Source organism: Apteryx rowi, unplaced genomic scaffold, assembly GCF_003343035.1.
Source record: "Apteryx rowi isolate R43461 unplaced genomic scaffold, aptRow1 scaffold_17, whole genome shotgun sequence".
Lineage (NCBI taxonomy): Eukaryota > Metazoa > Chordata > Aves > Apterygiformes > Apterygidae > Apteryx > Apteryx rowi.
The window spans coordinates 2,378,547-2,390,999 of record NW_020447974.1 but is presented as its reverse complement, the minus strand read 5'-3'; the positions used below and the strand labels follow the sequence as shown (position 1 = coordinate 2,390,999).

Here is a 12,453-nt window from a genome sequence, read left to right as displayed (position 1 = left end):
TGGATTTTGGCCAGCCTTAGAAACAAGTGGTCTGCTTCACTTATGCTTCCTTCCTTCCTTCTCTTCCTTGCAGTGCGAGAGGATGCAGCTTATACCATGGACAGTCTTCTCCTCTGTCTGCCTTGTTTCCCAGTAGACTATAGCAAACCCTTTCTTGCTGTCTGCCCATTCCATCAGACTGGAGATTCTAGTTTCGTTTGCTACTACAAAAATTAGGATAATTTTCAAAGCATTATACTTATGCTTAGAAGCACAAACTTGTACTGTGGCGTCCCTGGAGCCCTCCGAGGCTGTATTTACCTGCTAAGTTGTGTTGCGTTAAAAGGATTCTATTACTTGAAAATCAGACCGCCAATGTTTTAGCTAGCATTATTCTTTGGCTCTGGGAGATTGGTTTCCCAAGAAGCGTTCTCAATTGCAGGGGGTCGCAATACTCTTCTGTGATCCCTGAACAAGCAGCTGCATGGATCATCAAATGCAACAAGCCACACGTGAATAGTGCTGAGTAGTAGTAATGCTTTGCTGAGTGTATTGTGTCCTTTTGCCTTGTTGTGCAGTCCCGCTTCTGGGCCAAATAATCTTTTATCCCTAGTGTTAAAAAAAAAAACACCCTCAACCAACCAAACAGCAGAAGTAAAAATGTTTTTAGGCAGGAAAGGAAGTTGTAATAAAGATTAGCTTGAAGGTATTTCACTTGCCTTAGAGCCCTTTCTTTATTCTCTTTATTCTTTGCATGATAATGGACTATTCTTTTCTTTTCCTTTTCCCCTGCACCGAAGAAAGGGGAAGTTGCCAGTTTGTATTGCTGAGGGTAGTTTCAGTTGCATGACAGTTTTGGCTCAGTTTTTGGGGTCATGCAGCATTTGCCTTGGTGGAACATGGAGCAGCTCGGAGGGATGCTCTGGCTGACCAAGCAGTGCTTGGGGCTCACCGCTTCGCCAGTGTCTTCCCATGTGGTCCTAACTAGGTGCCACAGGAGCTGGGTCAACTGGGCGCCGGCCCCGTGAGCTGAAAAAGCTGCGTTCGTTGTATTGTGATACCCGTCTTTATGATGGCACACAATGGCATTTTCCTGTTTTGAGTAATGTGATCTTGATCATGAGGAGATAACTGCTGGCTTGCTGGGGTCCCATCCTGTGAGCCTTGAGCCCATTCCTGTCCAGTTTATTTTAAGAGGCAGAGGAGTGGGTTGGCCTCCCCAGCAGGTGCTTATCAGTTTGCAAAGTCAGGCTGTTAATTTGAACCATCAAGAGCTCTTTATAGGAGATTTGTATGGAATGAATCTTGGAGGGGAAAGCAACCAGAATTTCATCCAGCATCCTTACTCTAGTCTAGTTGTTTAATCTGGCTTCTATTTATTCAAAATGATTTTTAAACTGTATCTTTACATTAAAATGTATAGTCCTTGAAAGCAAACAGAGGTTAACCTGAACTGAGGGCTTAAGGGCTCACAGATGTGTATCTGGTGTCAAAAGTCTTGCAGATACTCTAGTGCTCAGTCTCGGTGGTACTGTCCAGCATCACTTGGAGCAATTATCAGTATATATTGCTGTGCTTGGTTTCAATCAAAGCCTGCCAGTGCTACATGTTTCAGCAGCCTCTCTGGTGGTTTTATGAACATAAAGGGTCTTTCAGGGGGATAACTAAAATTATTTGATCATTATGGCTAAAACAGGAATTAGTTATAGAGCAAAATGCAACGTGATTCTTTCCCTTGGACTTAATAGGCTGGATTCTTGCATGGTGTAAGCAAGCCTCATTACATTGCCCTTCTTATTCTTTTTGACAGTATACAAACTTAAAGGGATTTTACAGTTTCTTCCCTCTTCTCAGTTGTCTGAGGCTCCTTGTGGAGTTATTCCTTATAGGAATTCCTTATAGGAATAACTAGTAAGTATTTGCAGGAGCAGATAAAATTGTTATATAGGCATAATGACTAATACCTTATTGAAGGCTGCTTGCGCATGCCAAAATTTGCATTGGAAATGACTTAAAACATTTGAATTTTCATTTGTGCAGCTTTAAAAAAACATTTTTTAATAAAATCTTTTCAAGAATCAATGTTTTTCAAAATTAAAATGAAATCACCTATGAAAAATGTAAAAATCTGTGTAACAGCTTTTCTGGCTATATTTTCCCCCTTCCTCTCTTTTCCACTCCTGACTGATCATTTGCAACGTTGCGCTTGAGCTTTAGTCGTGATGTGGTTTGACTCATCTCAAATGTCATAAACATATAAGGAAACTTCATTGCTATGAAATAAAGTTTGGGGTTTTAAAGCTCACATCCCCAGTCAGTGCCTAGTAGCGTAGGCCCTCAGGGTCACTGCCTCTTCTGAAGTCACCATAATTCATCTCTTCTTACCTGTTATACTATTAGCCTTCTTTCTCCCAGTGTTTTAGTGGAATCCCTTCCATTTCTTATTCATAGGCTTTCATCTTGTAACATATCAGAAAGCCTTAAACTCAATATTAAGAATACTTTAATTTTAGACCTCTTTGGATTCATCCTCTGTATAAGAAATTTGGGCTTGAAGCAAATGTGGATTTCTCTGTGGCCACAGGTAAGCATGTACATCTCAGTGATCTTTTGCTTATGCGTTTCCTGGCCTTGGGAATTTTCCATTAAAAAGCCAAAGGAATATCTTACTTTGTTAGAAGGTGAAAGTCTGTATTTGAGAAAACAGAAAAAAAGCGGTGTTCAGCATAAAACTGAGTATCAAGAATAAAATTTATGAAGGCAAAGGACTAGATGAAGAGAAATTCTGTAATTCTGCATAGTAAAGTCTGTGAACTCGGATAATAACAAAGAGCTGGATTTGCTTGTGTTTGAACACATATTTGACCTACTTTTTGTTATTGAAACCTTGTGAAAGAGTTAGCATGATTATGAAGTTAACTTCACTGGGTTCACAATATTTCTAAGTCATATTAGCCACTGCTAAGTCATTTATAGCTTGAAAGCAAATGATCCTAAATGCTGATTCATTTATATTCTAAAGTAAAATACAAGATGAGGTATTCGATACTGTCTGATGCATGCTTCTCATTGCAACAGAGGAAACAAGATAACTCGTTTTTTAACTATGTGTAAACTGTATATGGACAATCTGCCATGAGGGATTTCATTCTGAGGAGGTAGGCTGGAGGTTTCATGTCTGAGCACAAAACTGTGGCGTTCCTAAAGAATTTGTCATCTATTGTTTTAATGTTAGAAGTTTTGCATACCATAAGGTGGAAATCTCTTTTAGACCTCATTTTGCTCAAGGATGAGGAGTTGATCTTGGAACTAAAATTTTTTAATGGACTAGGTGTAAGTGATTGTGACTCATATACATTTATTGTGTGCAGAAGGAATAAGACAGAAGCTAGTAATACTTATTTTTGTACTACGTGTTTCCAAAGTAGCAACAAAAATGCTTAAAAATGGGAAAAGAAAAACTTCATAGAAGTTGCAGTGTGGGAAATTGATATGGGAGATGAAGGGCCATGATGAGAAATATGATGCCAGAAAAATCAAGGCAATAAACAGGAATTAAGTAACCAGGGATATGAGAAATATTATCCAAAATTCTGACCCATTTCAAGATGAGCCTGACAGAATTGCCAGTGATGAGGAAGAGGAGGGAAAATTGTTCAGTAAATGCAGTTGCACTGCTTGGAGGGGGATAGGACAGAACAAACTTTGTAAACTGATAGCATCTAAGGATGATATTAAATAACAGTAATTGCACTGAGATATTTTTTGTACAGCTAGTCCAGGTATCAGGCATCAGGGAGACTGAAAAGAGCTAGCCAAAGGGTTCTCACAGTCATGCAGGTTAATTTTCCATGTATCTTGAAAGAGAAGACAAACTTCCAGAAGGTGGAAGAAAATTGTTTTTTTCCAATATTTTAAAAGGAAAAAGGAGATGATCTGGAAAATTATAGGTCTGTTAAACAGGTAAAGGATAGAATAGCAATTACAGGACTTAATAGTTAGTGAAGAGTAGATGATAATTAGCATCATTTAGTACAAGTTTATAAGAAATAGGTCTTTCAAATTAATTTGCTATTCTTTATGAGAAGATTTTTTTTTTGATAAATATAGTGGTAGCAATATAGTATATTATAGCTACTGGATATCTTACAGGACTTCATTTTACTTTCTATATCAAAGAGTGACTTGATTAATCAGCAGAATTGCAGTATATTGACATAGCATCCCTGGACTTGAATAAAGATCAGTTAAATGATAGGTTTCAAGGTGCACTTGGTTTGGGAGCAATCTGGGAGCGTTTGTCCAGCAAGAGTCCTATGGAGCAGGTGGGGAAGGGATTGGTTCTTATTTCTGCCCTGTTGAACACATTTTGTCAGTGGTCTAGTGGAAACATATAATTGTTAACAAAGTTTGGAAGTGGCACGGAAATTGGAGGAATTTATGGTGTCATCGCTGCAAGGCAGTGTGGATGCTTAGTGACCTTGACTCAGGCACCTGGTGACTGTTTCAGTACAGGCGAACATCAGGTTCATAATTTGCTGGCTCTGCTTTCAGGATGCTGGACTCTGTTCTGGTGCACTGCAACAGGAAAACGTTTTAGGGTTGCTTGTGAAGAATTAGCCAGAGCGTGCACCCCGGATGTGCAGGAGACAGCAGGAGCTGGCAGTACTGCTGTTTGCTTGTTGCCCTTGGAGAATGGAACAAAATAAAGCCTAGTAGTATTTTATTAACATCTTAGTTTAATTCTGTCTGTCGGATAAGTGGCCTGTCCTGCCATAAACAAATCAAAGCAGATGTGTTCCACATGCCCTCCATTCAGCTGTAGGCAGAGCTTACCCATATATCTGGTACAGCATATGGCTGAATAACAGTGAAAACCATCCTCAAAAAACTTCCTGTAGTCTGTATTCCCATCGCTTGAGACTCATTGGAGAACAACATTTGTGGAAATAAACATATTCTATCTCTTTTATCAGTATTATTTTAATTAATGTGCTGAATATTTAAAACAAACTGGATTCAGTCTGGTGAAAAGACCTCCCAAATTGTACTACTAGAGATTAAACCAAGCTGCAAAGGGGACCTGGAGAATCTTAAGTATCTAGTATTCCTGATAAAATAATTCACAGAGCTGCTTGTTCTCAATAGATTTGAATGACAAGTCAACTTGAGAAAAATCCTCAATACAGCACTGGCAAGTGAAATTGTTGAGTAAGGTGTGGAATTTACGTGCGGAAGACTTGCCCGAGTCTGTTGCTGTTATGCTTTATTATAAGTTTTGTCATGTATTTGTACTGTGATGCTGATTAGGTTTCCTGTCTTTGGCACAGATTACAGGACTGGCCCGTGCTTCACTTTGGTGACCAACCAGATGTGCCAAGGACAGCTCAGTGGAATAGTCTGCACCAAAACCCTGTGCTGTGCCACCGTTGGGAGAGCCTGGGGCCACCCCTGCGAAATGTGTCCTGCCCAGCCGCATCCCTGCCGCCGAGGTTTCATTCCAAACATTCGAACCGGAGCCTGTCAAGGTAGGTTAGCAGCAAAGCTTCCCCAAAAGCTGCTGAAATTGTTACTGGATTAATGTTAATTGCGTTACACTGCTGTGAATAACCTGTCCTAAGCCATTCTCTGCTATAAGTGTGAAGAATGGAAAAACATTGTCAGATGCATTACTTCATGATTCAGTGAGTGCCCGATGTTCAAGTGAGTACGTTAGTAACTTAGGTCATGCGAGAGCAGCCAGCATCTTAATGAATTTCTCACTGCCAGTGGCGCTTTTGCTTGGTTCTGTCAGGGCGTTTTGCTGTGGGTACCACTGGGCCATTCCATGGAGGAATTTGTTCTGTTTCAAACAGCGCTCAAAACATACAGAAATCGATCTATGATGATATTGTTCCATTTATCTGTTGTGGGTTTTTTTAGCTCAGAATTGTTGGTTTTGGATTCATCTCGAGCATCGTATCTCTTGAGCTCCACTGCTTCGTCCTGGAAAAAAGTGCATGTTGTGCCATTTGAAATGCCTTATTATATATTTTATACAATTTTGGAAATGCATTTGCATTTGTTTCAAATCGTAAAATCCACCCAGATGTTGCTTGCTTCTTTCTGAGCATGCCTTACCATAGAAAGTCCTTACGCTGCTTTTGGCTTTTATTCTAATACTTCCAGCTGTATAAATTCTTTTATTGTCTGGATGTCTGGCAGGAAACAGGAGAAAGTTAACAGGGGCAGCTATGTATTAAACTGATGTAGATTATAAATTCCCAGGACCATATCTTTGAGACTAGCTTATTTTGATCTGTCTAACATTTTCTAATAAGATACAGCATTTTTTGAAAATGGGGGAGATGATAAAGATTATAAGTTTATTGGTAATTTCATTTAATCATGAAATTCCTGTGAAGAACTTCAAGGCATTCCATTGCAATAAAAATGTAGTTATCCTCTATCACAGGCCAAGTCCTGTTTGGTGCCTGCAGACAGGCACGATGAGCTGTGAGATGGGCATGTTTGCGTATGCTACGTGATGTGCTGTATTTTAACCTCAGCTGTCCTGTGGCATTATTTCCCCCCTCTCTGTTAAAGGTCAGGGCTAAACTGTGCAGAAATCTGTGAACTGAGGTTCTGGACAGTTCTGAGATTTTATGTGTGTAAATATGTGGCCCATGCCCCTGCCTTCGTGCTGCACCTACTCCTGTCCCTCTTGTCTGTGTCCTGGAGAAGCTGCAGTGACCTCCCCGATGGTTTTGCACGGGCTGTCTCTGCTTGCTGCACAGTTCTTAGCATGCAGCTCCATTTATGCTAATCTGTACATGGTGCCAGCACAGTTTTGGCCCTGTGTGTTTGACTTGTACTTTCCAGTTGATCTGCTCTCCTGTAATGTGTTCATAATTTCAACAGATTTGCTATGGAACCACATATTAGCCTTATTTTTCATGCAATTGTACTAAATCCAGTCCTTTTGAAATCAGATAACATTCATTCAGACTGAAGACATTTCAGGGATTTCACATCCATATTCAATCTAAATAAAGGAAAGCAGGTTAAATAAAATCCAGGTTCTCTGAAGAGAAAAAGAAACCGTTATTATTGTGTGGATAAATCGGAAAAAAATAAAGCAGAGGGGGTGAAGGCAAGTTTGTTTTAAAAAGTAAATATTGCTGCCCACAGTTTGACTTTGTCTGTCTGGCCGAAAGTTAAATTAATATCACAGCTGAAATTTTTAAAGATGCAAAGTACAAAAATGAAAGCCAAAAGGTAGGATTTTGAAACAGACGTCCTGACTCAGGAGCATGAGTTCTAATTTTTATTTATTCATTTTTTTAAAGTCAATACCGAGCCATGAAATTTGGCATGATTATTGTTATTAAAACACTGCACATTGCTTTAGGGAGAGACCAGCCTGAGTCGCAGCAGCGGCGTGGCTTTGTCGGCGGGTGCTGTGGCCACGCGAGCTCCCCGTGCCGCCCAGCCCAAGCGTCGGCGCGGGCCTGCTGTGGCTCTGCCGCTTGCGCTTCCCGGCCTGATTTAGTCAGCTCAGGGATCTTTACATAATACTCTGCTATGTGGCACAAATATGCCCCTGGGCATTCGTGAAACTTCCTTCTCCCAGGGAAATTGCCTCTCGGCCTTTTGTATGGACGTAGTATTTTGCTTTTCAGACTATAAGACACATTGCAACTGGCTCTCTGGGGTTTATAAAGGGAGGTCTGAAGGCACCATCTCCTTCAACTTGTGTCCCTGTGTAGAAACCAGTCCCAGTGAGAAGCCCAAGAATTCAAGAAATCAGGTTTTCCCAGCAGCAGCTGGTACCCCTAGAGGCGATGGGTGACGGGAAGGATTTGGGGGTGTTTTTCGGGTGGGTGCTGCATTTGTTCCCGAAGGAGGGAGGAGCAGCAGACACAGGGCAGTCCCAGGGGGACGGTGAGCAAGACGTCCACGGTCTGCCGCTGCGGTGGTTCCTCCTCCTCTAGCTGTTACTGAGCCGTAGCAGCACTTTTGCAGCGTAGCGATGACACGCAGGTTGTTGTGCTGCAGCAGTTGTTCAGCCAGAAACTGGGGCCCCTTGAAAATGTTTGCCTTGCGCTTCCTACCTAGCCTGTGATATCATCTTGGTCATTTCATTTGCCTGAGTGAGAAAAGAAAAGAGGGAGACATAAAGGGAAAAATGCAAAACAAAGTTATGAATGTCTAAGCAGGTCATTAAAAATGCCTCTTGAGACATTAATTACGGCTGTGAAACTCCTTGAGTCAAATCCTAACCACAGCTTACGGTCGCTGGTGCCTCATCTTATTGGAGTGGAGAGTTGATCACTTCTATCAATAATGACTGTGCGGTTCCCTCCAGGAGGCCCCAGGAGCTGAGGAGCTGTGCATGATACGTGGGGAGGAGGCCTCCAAAGGTATCCACAGCTCCTCGGCTCGTCCAGGCTCCGGGAGCTCTGCTCTCATGGGCTCTGCACTGAAAGGCGTTGCCAAGATTTTCCAAGTGGCAAATGATTTTGGGTGCCTGACTTCCAGTACTTTAAAGGGCCCTGGGTTTTGGCAGGCTGTGTTCTCTGTACCATTATTCCCCAGATGTTTTGGAAAAACAAAGCAATAGCAGTTAGATGTTTAATGTCTGTAACAATAATAACAATGTGATTTCTTGCAGAAAATATTTAGAGAACTGTACTTAATCATACTTTGCATAGGGTAGTTTCAAAATTAGTGTCTTTCTTCACAAGCAAGTATAATATTATGATGGGTGAAGAATAGATTTAAGCGTATTTACTTAATTTCTGTGTAGACAAATTATTATGGTTGTTCTTGAGAAATGAATTAAAAGTAGGTGTTTTTTCCTTTTTTATATGATAGATGTGGATGAATGCCAAGCCATCCCTGGGATCTGTCAAGGGGGAAATTGCATTAATACTATTGGATCTTTTGAGTGCAAATGCCCAGCTGGACACAAGTTTAATGAAGTGACACAAAAATGCGATGGTAAGAACTTACAGAACTTTCTTCTGCAAGTAAATGGGGGAAATATTTTGGGAGCCAATTTTGTTTAGAAGTTTGTCACAAACTTTGCAATCTCTCTTTTTGCGTTGAGTATGCAAATAACATTTTTCATAACAAATATAAATAATGGTCCTTTCTCCTTCTAAACCAGAGAACCTTAAATATTGGCCCTGCAGCTTTTTCCAGCTTTTTTTTTTCATGTAATATTTTACAGACTGAAAGGTACATCTGAAACAAATTAACATTAAAACTAAAAATATTTTTAACTGATACGTTGCTTTAGAAATTTTTGAGGCACGTCTCTGTGAATTTATTTATCAGAAAGTATATATGACTAGAAAGTTACACACATCCCCATCTACTCGGGTAAATGGTGTTTGATATTAATGAGAGTTTGACATTGCTGAATGAAGACTGCACAGCTAAGCTGTAAACTCGTCCTTATAGTTGCAGATATTAAGAAAAGTCAAACATTTTGTCTCTATTGGTGATCCTAGTTTCGAAGGATGGCAGGTGCTAGCTATTAATGTGGAAATCTGCACTGCATGTGTATGGAATCTTGCTAATTCTTAACTCTGATTTGATTTTTTTCCTCTCCATAATGTAATAATCAGGAATAGATACTGCAATCCTGATTTTAGAGGGGAAAATTTGCGTGTAAATCACTGGCTTTGTCAACTGTCACTGACTTTGCAGTAGAGGATCTGGCCCCAGAGTGTTTTTTGAATGTCCTGAGTAGCTTCCCGAGTGCTTGACAAGCATTTAGTACTTTGCAGATCAAGCGCTTAGGAAAGATAAAATGATGAAGAATGACCACCAGGAATTTAAGATTCCTTTTTGTTGACAGGAGGGTAGTGCAGCGCTGGAACAGGTCACTAGATGAGTGGTGGAATCACCATCTTCAGAGATTTTGAAGATTTGGGTAGACCATGGCTGACCCAAGCTTAGTGTCAGTGGTAGTCCTGTGCCAAGTGGGAGGCTGGACTAGAGACTTCCAGAGGTCCCTCCCAACCAGCACTCCTGTGGTTTTATGATTTGACTTACTATAAAAATCTCTTTTAACCAATATGTCTTCATTAGGTAGGGGCCAGATCCTAATATCAAATGTCATACTGTGCAAATCTTTACTCCCAAATTGACTTCACTGATGTGCCATTTATAAAGCATTCAGAATGTGGGGGCTATCATCATGAACTATTCCTGTAAAGACTGATTCTTCATTTTTTATCTGACCTCTCCTTCATTTTAGCAGAATTTTGGATACATAAGGCATGTAGGATTAAACTGTGACAATTGAACAGTTTGATCCATCTGTGCTACTGTATAGTCCTGATACTTTTTAAACTCTGAAAATTGATCCTCCTTTCAGGCATTATACAAAAATTAAATTCATATGAGCAGACAAGTTTCAAAAGTGGTTAATGATTTTTGAGTGCCAGCTTCCAACATCATAAAGGAGTGTGATTGTAAAAGTGAGGTGTGCATCCATCCTTTCTGGGTAAGGTGCCTTTAAGGAGGTACCCAAAATTTTTTAATCATTTAGGAAGAATTATGACTTACTCTTTCAAAAGAAAAATCCCTATTTCAAGCAAAATCTTATAATTTAATTGGAGGTTAGGGAAAGCAATTTCAGAGGATTTTGTACACAGTAGGGTTTTCAGATTTACTACCAGTAGTTTTGGCAGAGAGTAGCCCAACTTTAGAGTAGTAACATTGCAAGTGTTTCCCTCTGTGGATGAAGTATCACAAAGATGGTGAATAGGGAAGACTGAACTTGTGTCTTGTTAAGTATTAGTACTTGGAAAACTGAAAACTGTAGGTTTACCTAAGCTGGATCGTATAAACATTGCCACAACGATTTTTAGGCTTTTGACTGCTTAATCATATAGAGAAAACCCACCTTCAGAGCCTGTACTTGGTCACAGTCAAGGCACTGGACCCAAGGACCTGGGATACCCTGGTTCACTTCCAAACCCTGACATGAATTTCCTGTACCATGTTGTGAAAGCTCTTCGGAGTGATTGCCTGGCTCCAAAGGGTGAATGAAGCTTCCTTTCTTCTGTTTTATGCCTGTGCATTGCTGAGGTTCAGTAGGCAGAGACATACTTTCACTACATCTGTGTATTGCTCCTGCCATAGCAATTTTAGTTAAAGCCTGTTGGTCCTAATACAGTGCAAGGAATTAAAAGTAGCAGCCCTATACCACRTGCTAGAAATAGCATAGTGATTTAAGAGTTGAGAGCGTAATCACACAACTACTGAATATCCATTCTGCTTTCCTAAATTATCCCTTTGCATTTTACTCAAATTGAAATCTCCACTAGAAGACAAAGTACTTGGCTTATTGTAACTGACTGTAATTAAATCTAACACTGAATAATTAACATATGATCATGTGCTTGGTTCAACATCCTGTTCAGCAAATGCGACTGCTGGCAGCTGTAGTGTTTCCTTGGTCACCGGTCTAGCAGAACTGGGAGCTACCTGTTGGATTATCAGCACTGTTTTTCAGTGGCTCTCCAATCGAGTATAGATCACAACAGAAATCATGAGATATAATGAGACAGCAGAACAAGAGGGAAAATGAGACCTGTAGGGCAATGTTCTGTGTATCAGCACAGGTGGTGGAAAACTAGATTTTAAGTGTTACGTTATTTCAGTGCTTCATATCACCATTCCTGTTCTAGTTGCATTAATGCTGAAGTAAGCATGTTTTTGTGGTGAGTGGGAGTAATTTTTTCTAGAGCGACATTCATGACTGTGAGTACACCAAGTATACTTACCTTTACAAAACTCGCATGCTTAACAATGACAATATTGCTTATATTAATGTCAACACTAATATAAATAATGAAATACTGTTTGGGTTGGGCTCAACCCTAAAATAAAGAGTGGGGATTTTGCTTTTAAAAAGGTCAGACTCTATATAAACAGTGGCAACACTGACATTAAGATAAACACTGGTGAATTTGAGTCAGAAGATGCTTGAATCTGATCCACTTACAACTGCATTTTTCTCTGTTAATTAAGGACTCTATTCAGACCAAAATTCAATTTCCACATTTTTTGTCACTGAGACTTTTGGGACTCCTGTGGACTATAATCCTGGAGCAGAAGCCAAAAGTCTCTTAGCAGCGCTCCCAGGGCACTTGGGCTGGAGGCTTTGGCAACACCCTCTAAGTAGCACTGTACAAAACGTCACACCCCTCTGCTACACCCAAGCGAGGAATGTGACCCACATCGTGACAGCCGGCGTGGCGTCGGTGCTGGGGGAGTGCGTGCACAAGGGGCTGGGGCCCTGCGCTGCTCCGAGCGGGTCTGTCCGTTCGGTCCCCCTGTCTGAGGGCCACCCCTGGTCCCTCCACTGCTCTCCCGCAAAGGCAAGTCCCACGACACTGTTAGACCATCCGATTCTTCACCTAGGGGAAGAGGAATTGATCCTTGTTATATTATTCCCTGCACAGGAGGAGTAGA

General features: G+C 40.7%; 1 protein-coding gene across 1 annotated transcript in view; it reads left to right on the top strand.

The window, feature by feature from the left end:
- FBN1 (fibrillin 1) overlaps window positions 1–12,453 on the top strand; it is a 146,730-nt gene that overhangs the window by 34,627 nt on the left and 99,650 nt on the right. Inside the window, exons 4-5 of the mRNA XM_026060519.1 lie at window positions 5,310–5,507; window positions 8,836–8,961. Coding sequence (XP_025916304.1) covers window positions 5,310–5,507; window positions 8,836–8,961 — 324 coding nt within the window. The remainder of the gene's footprint in view (window positions 1–5,309; window positions 5,508–8,835; window positions 8,962–12,453) is intronic.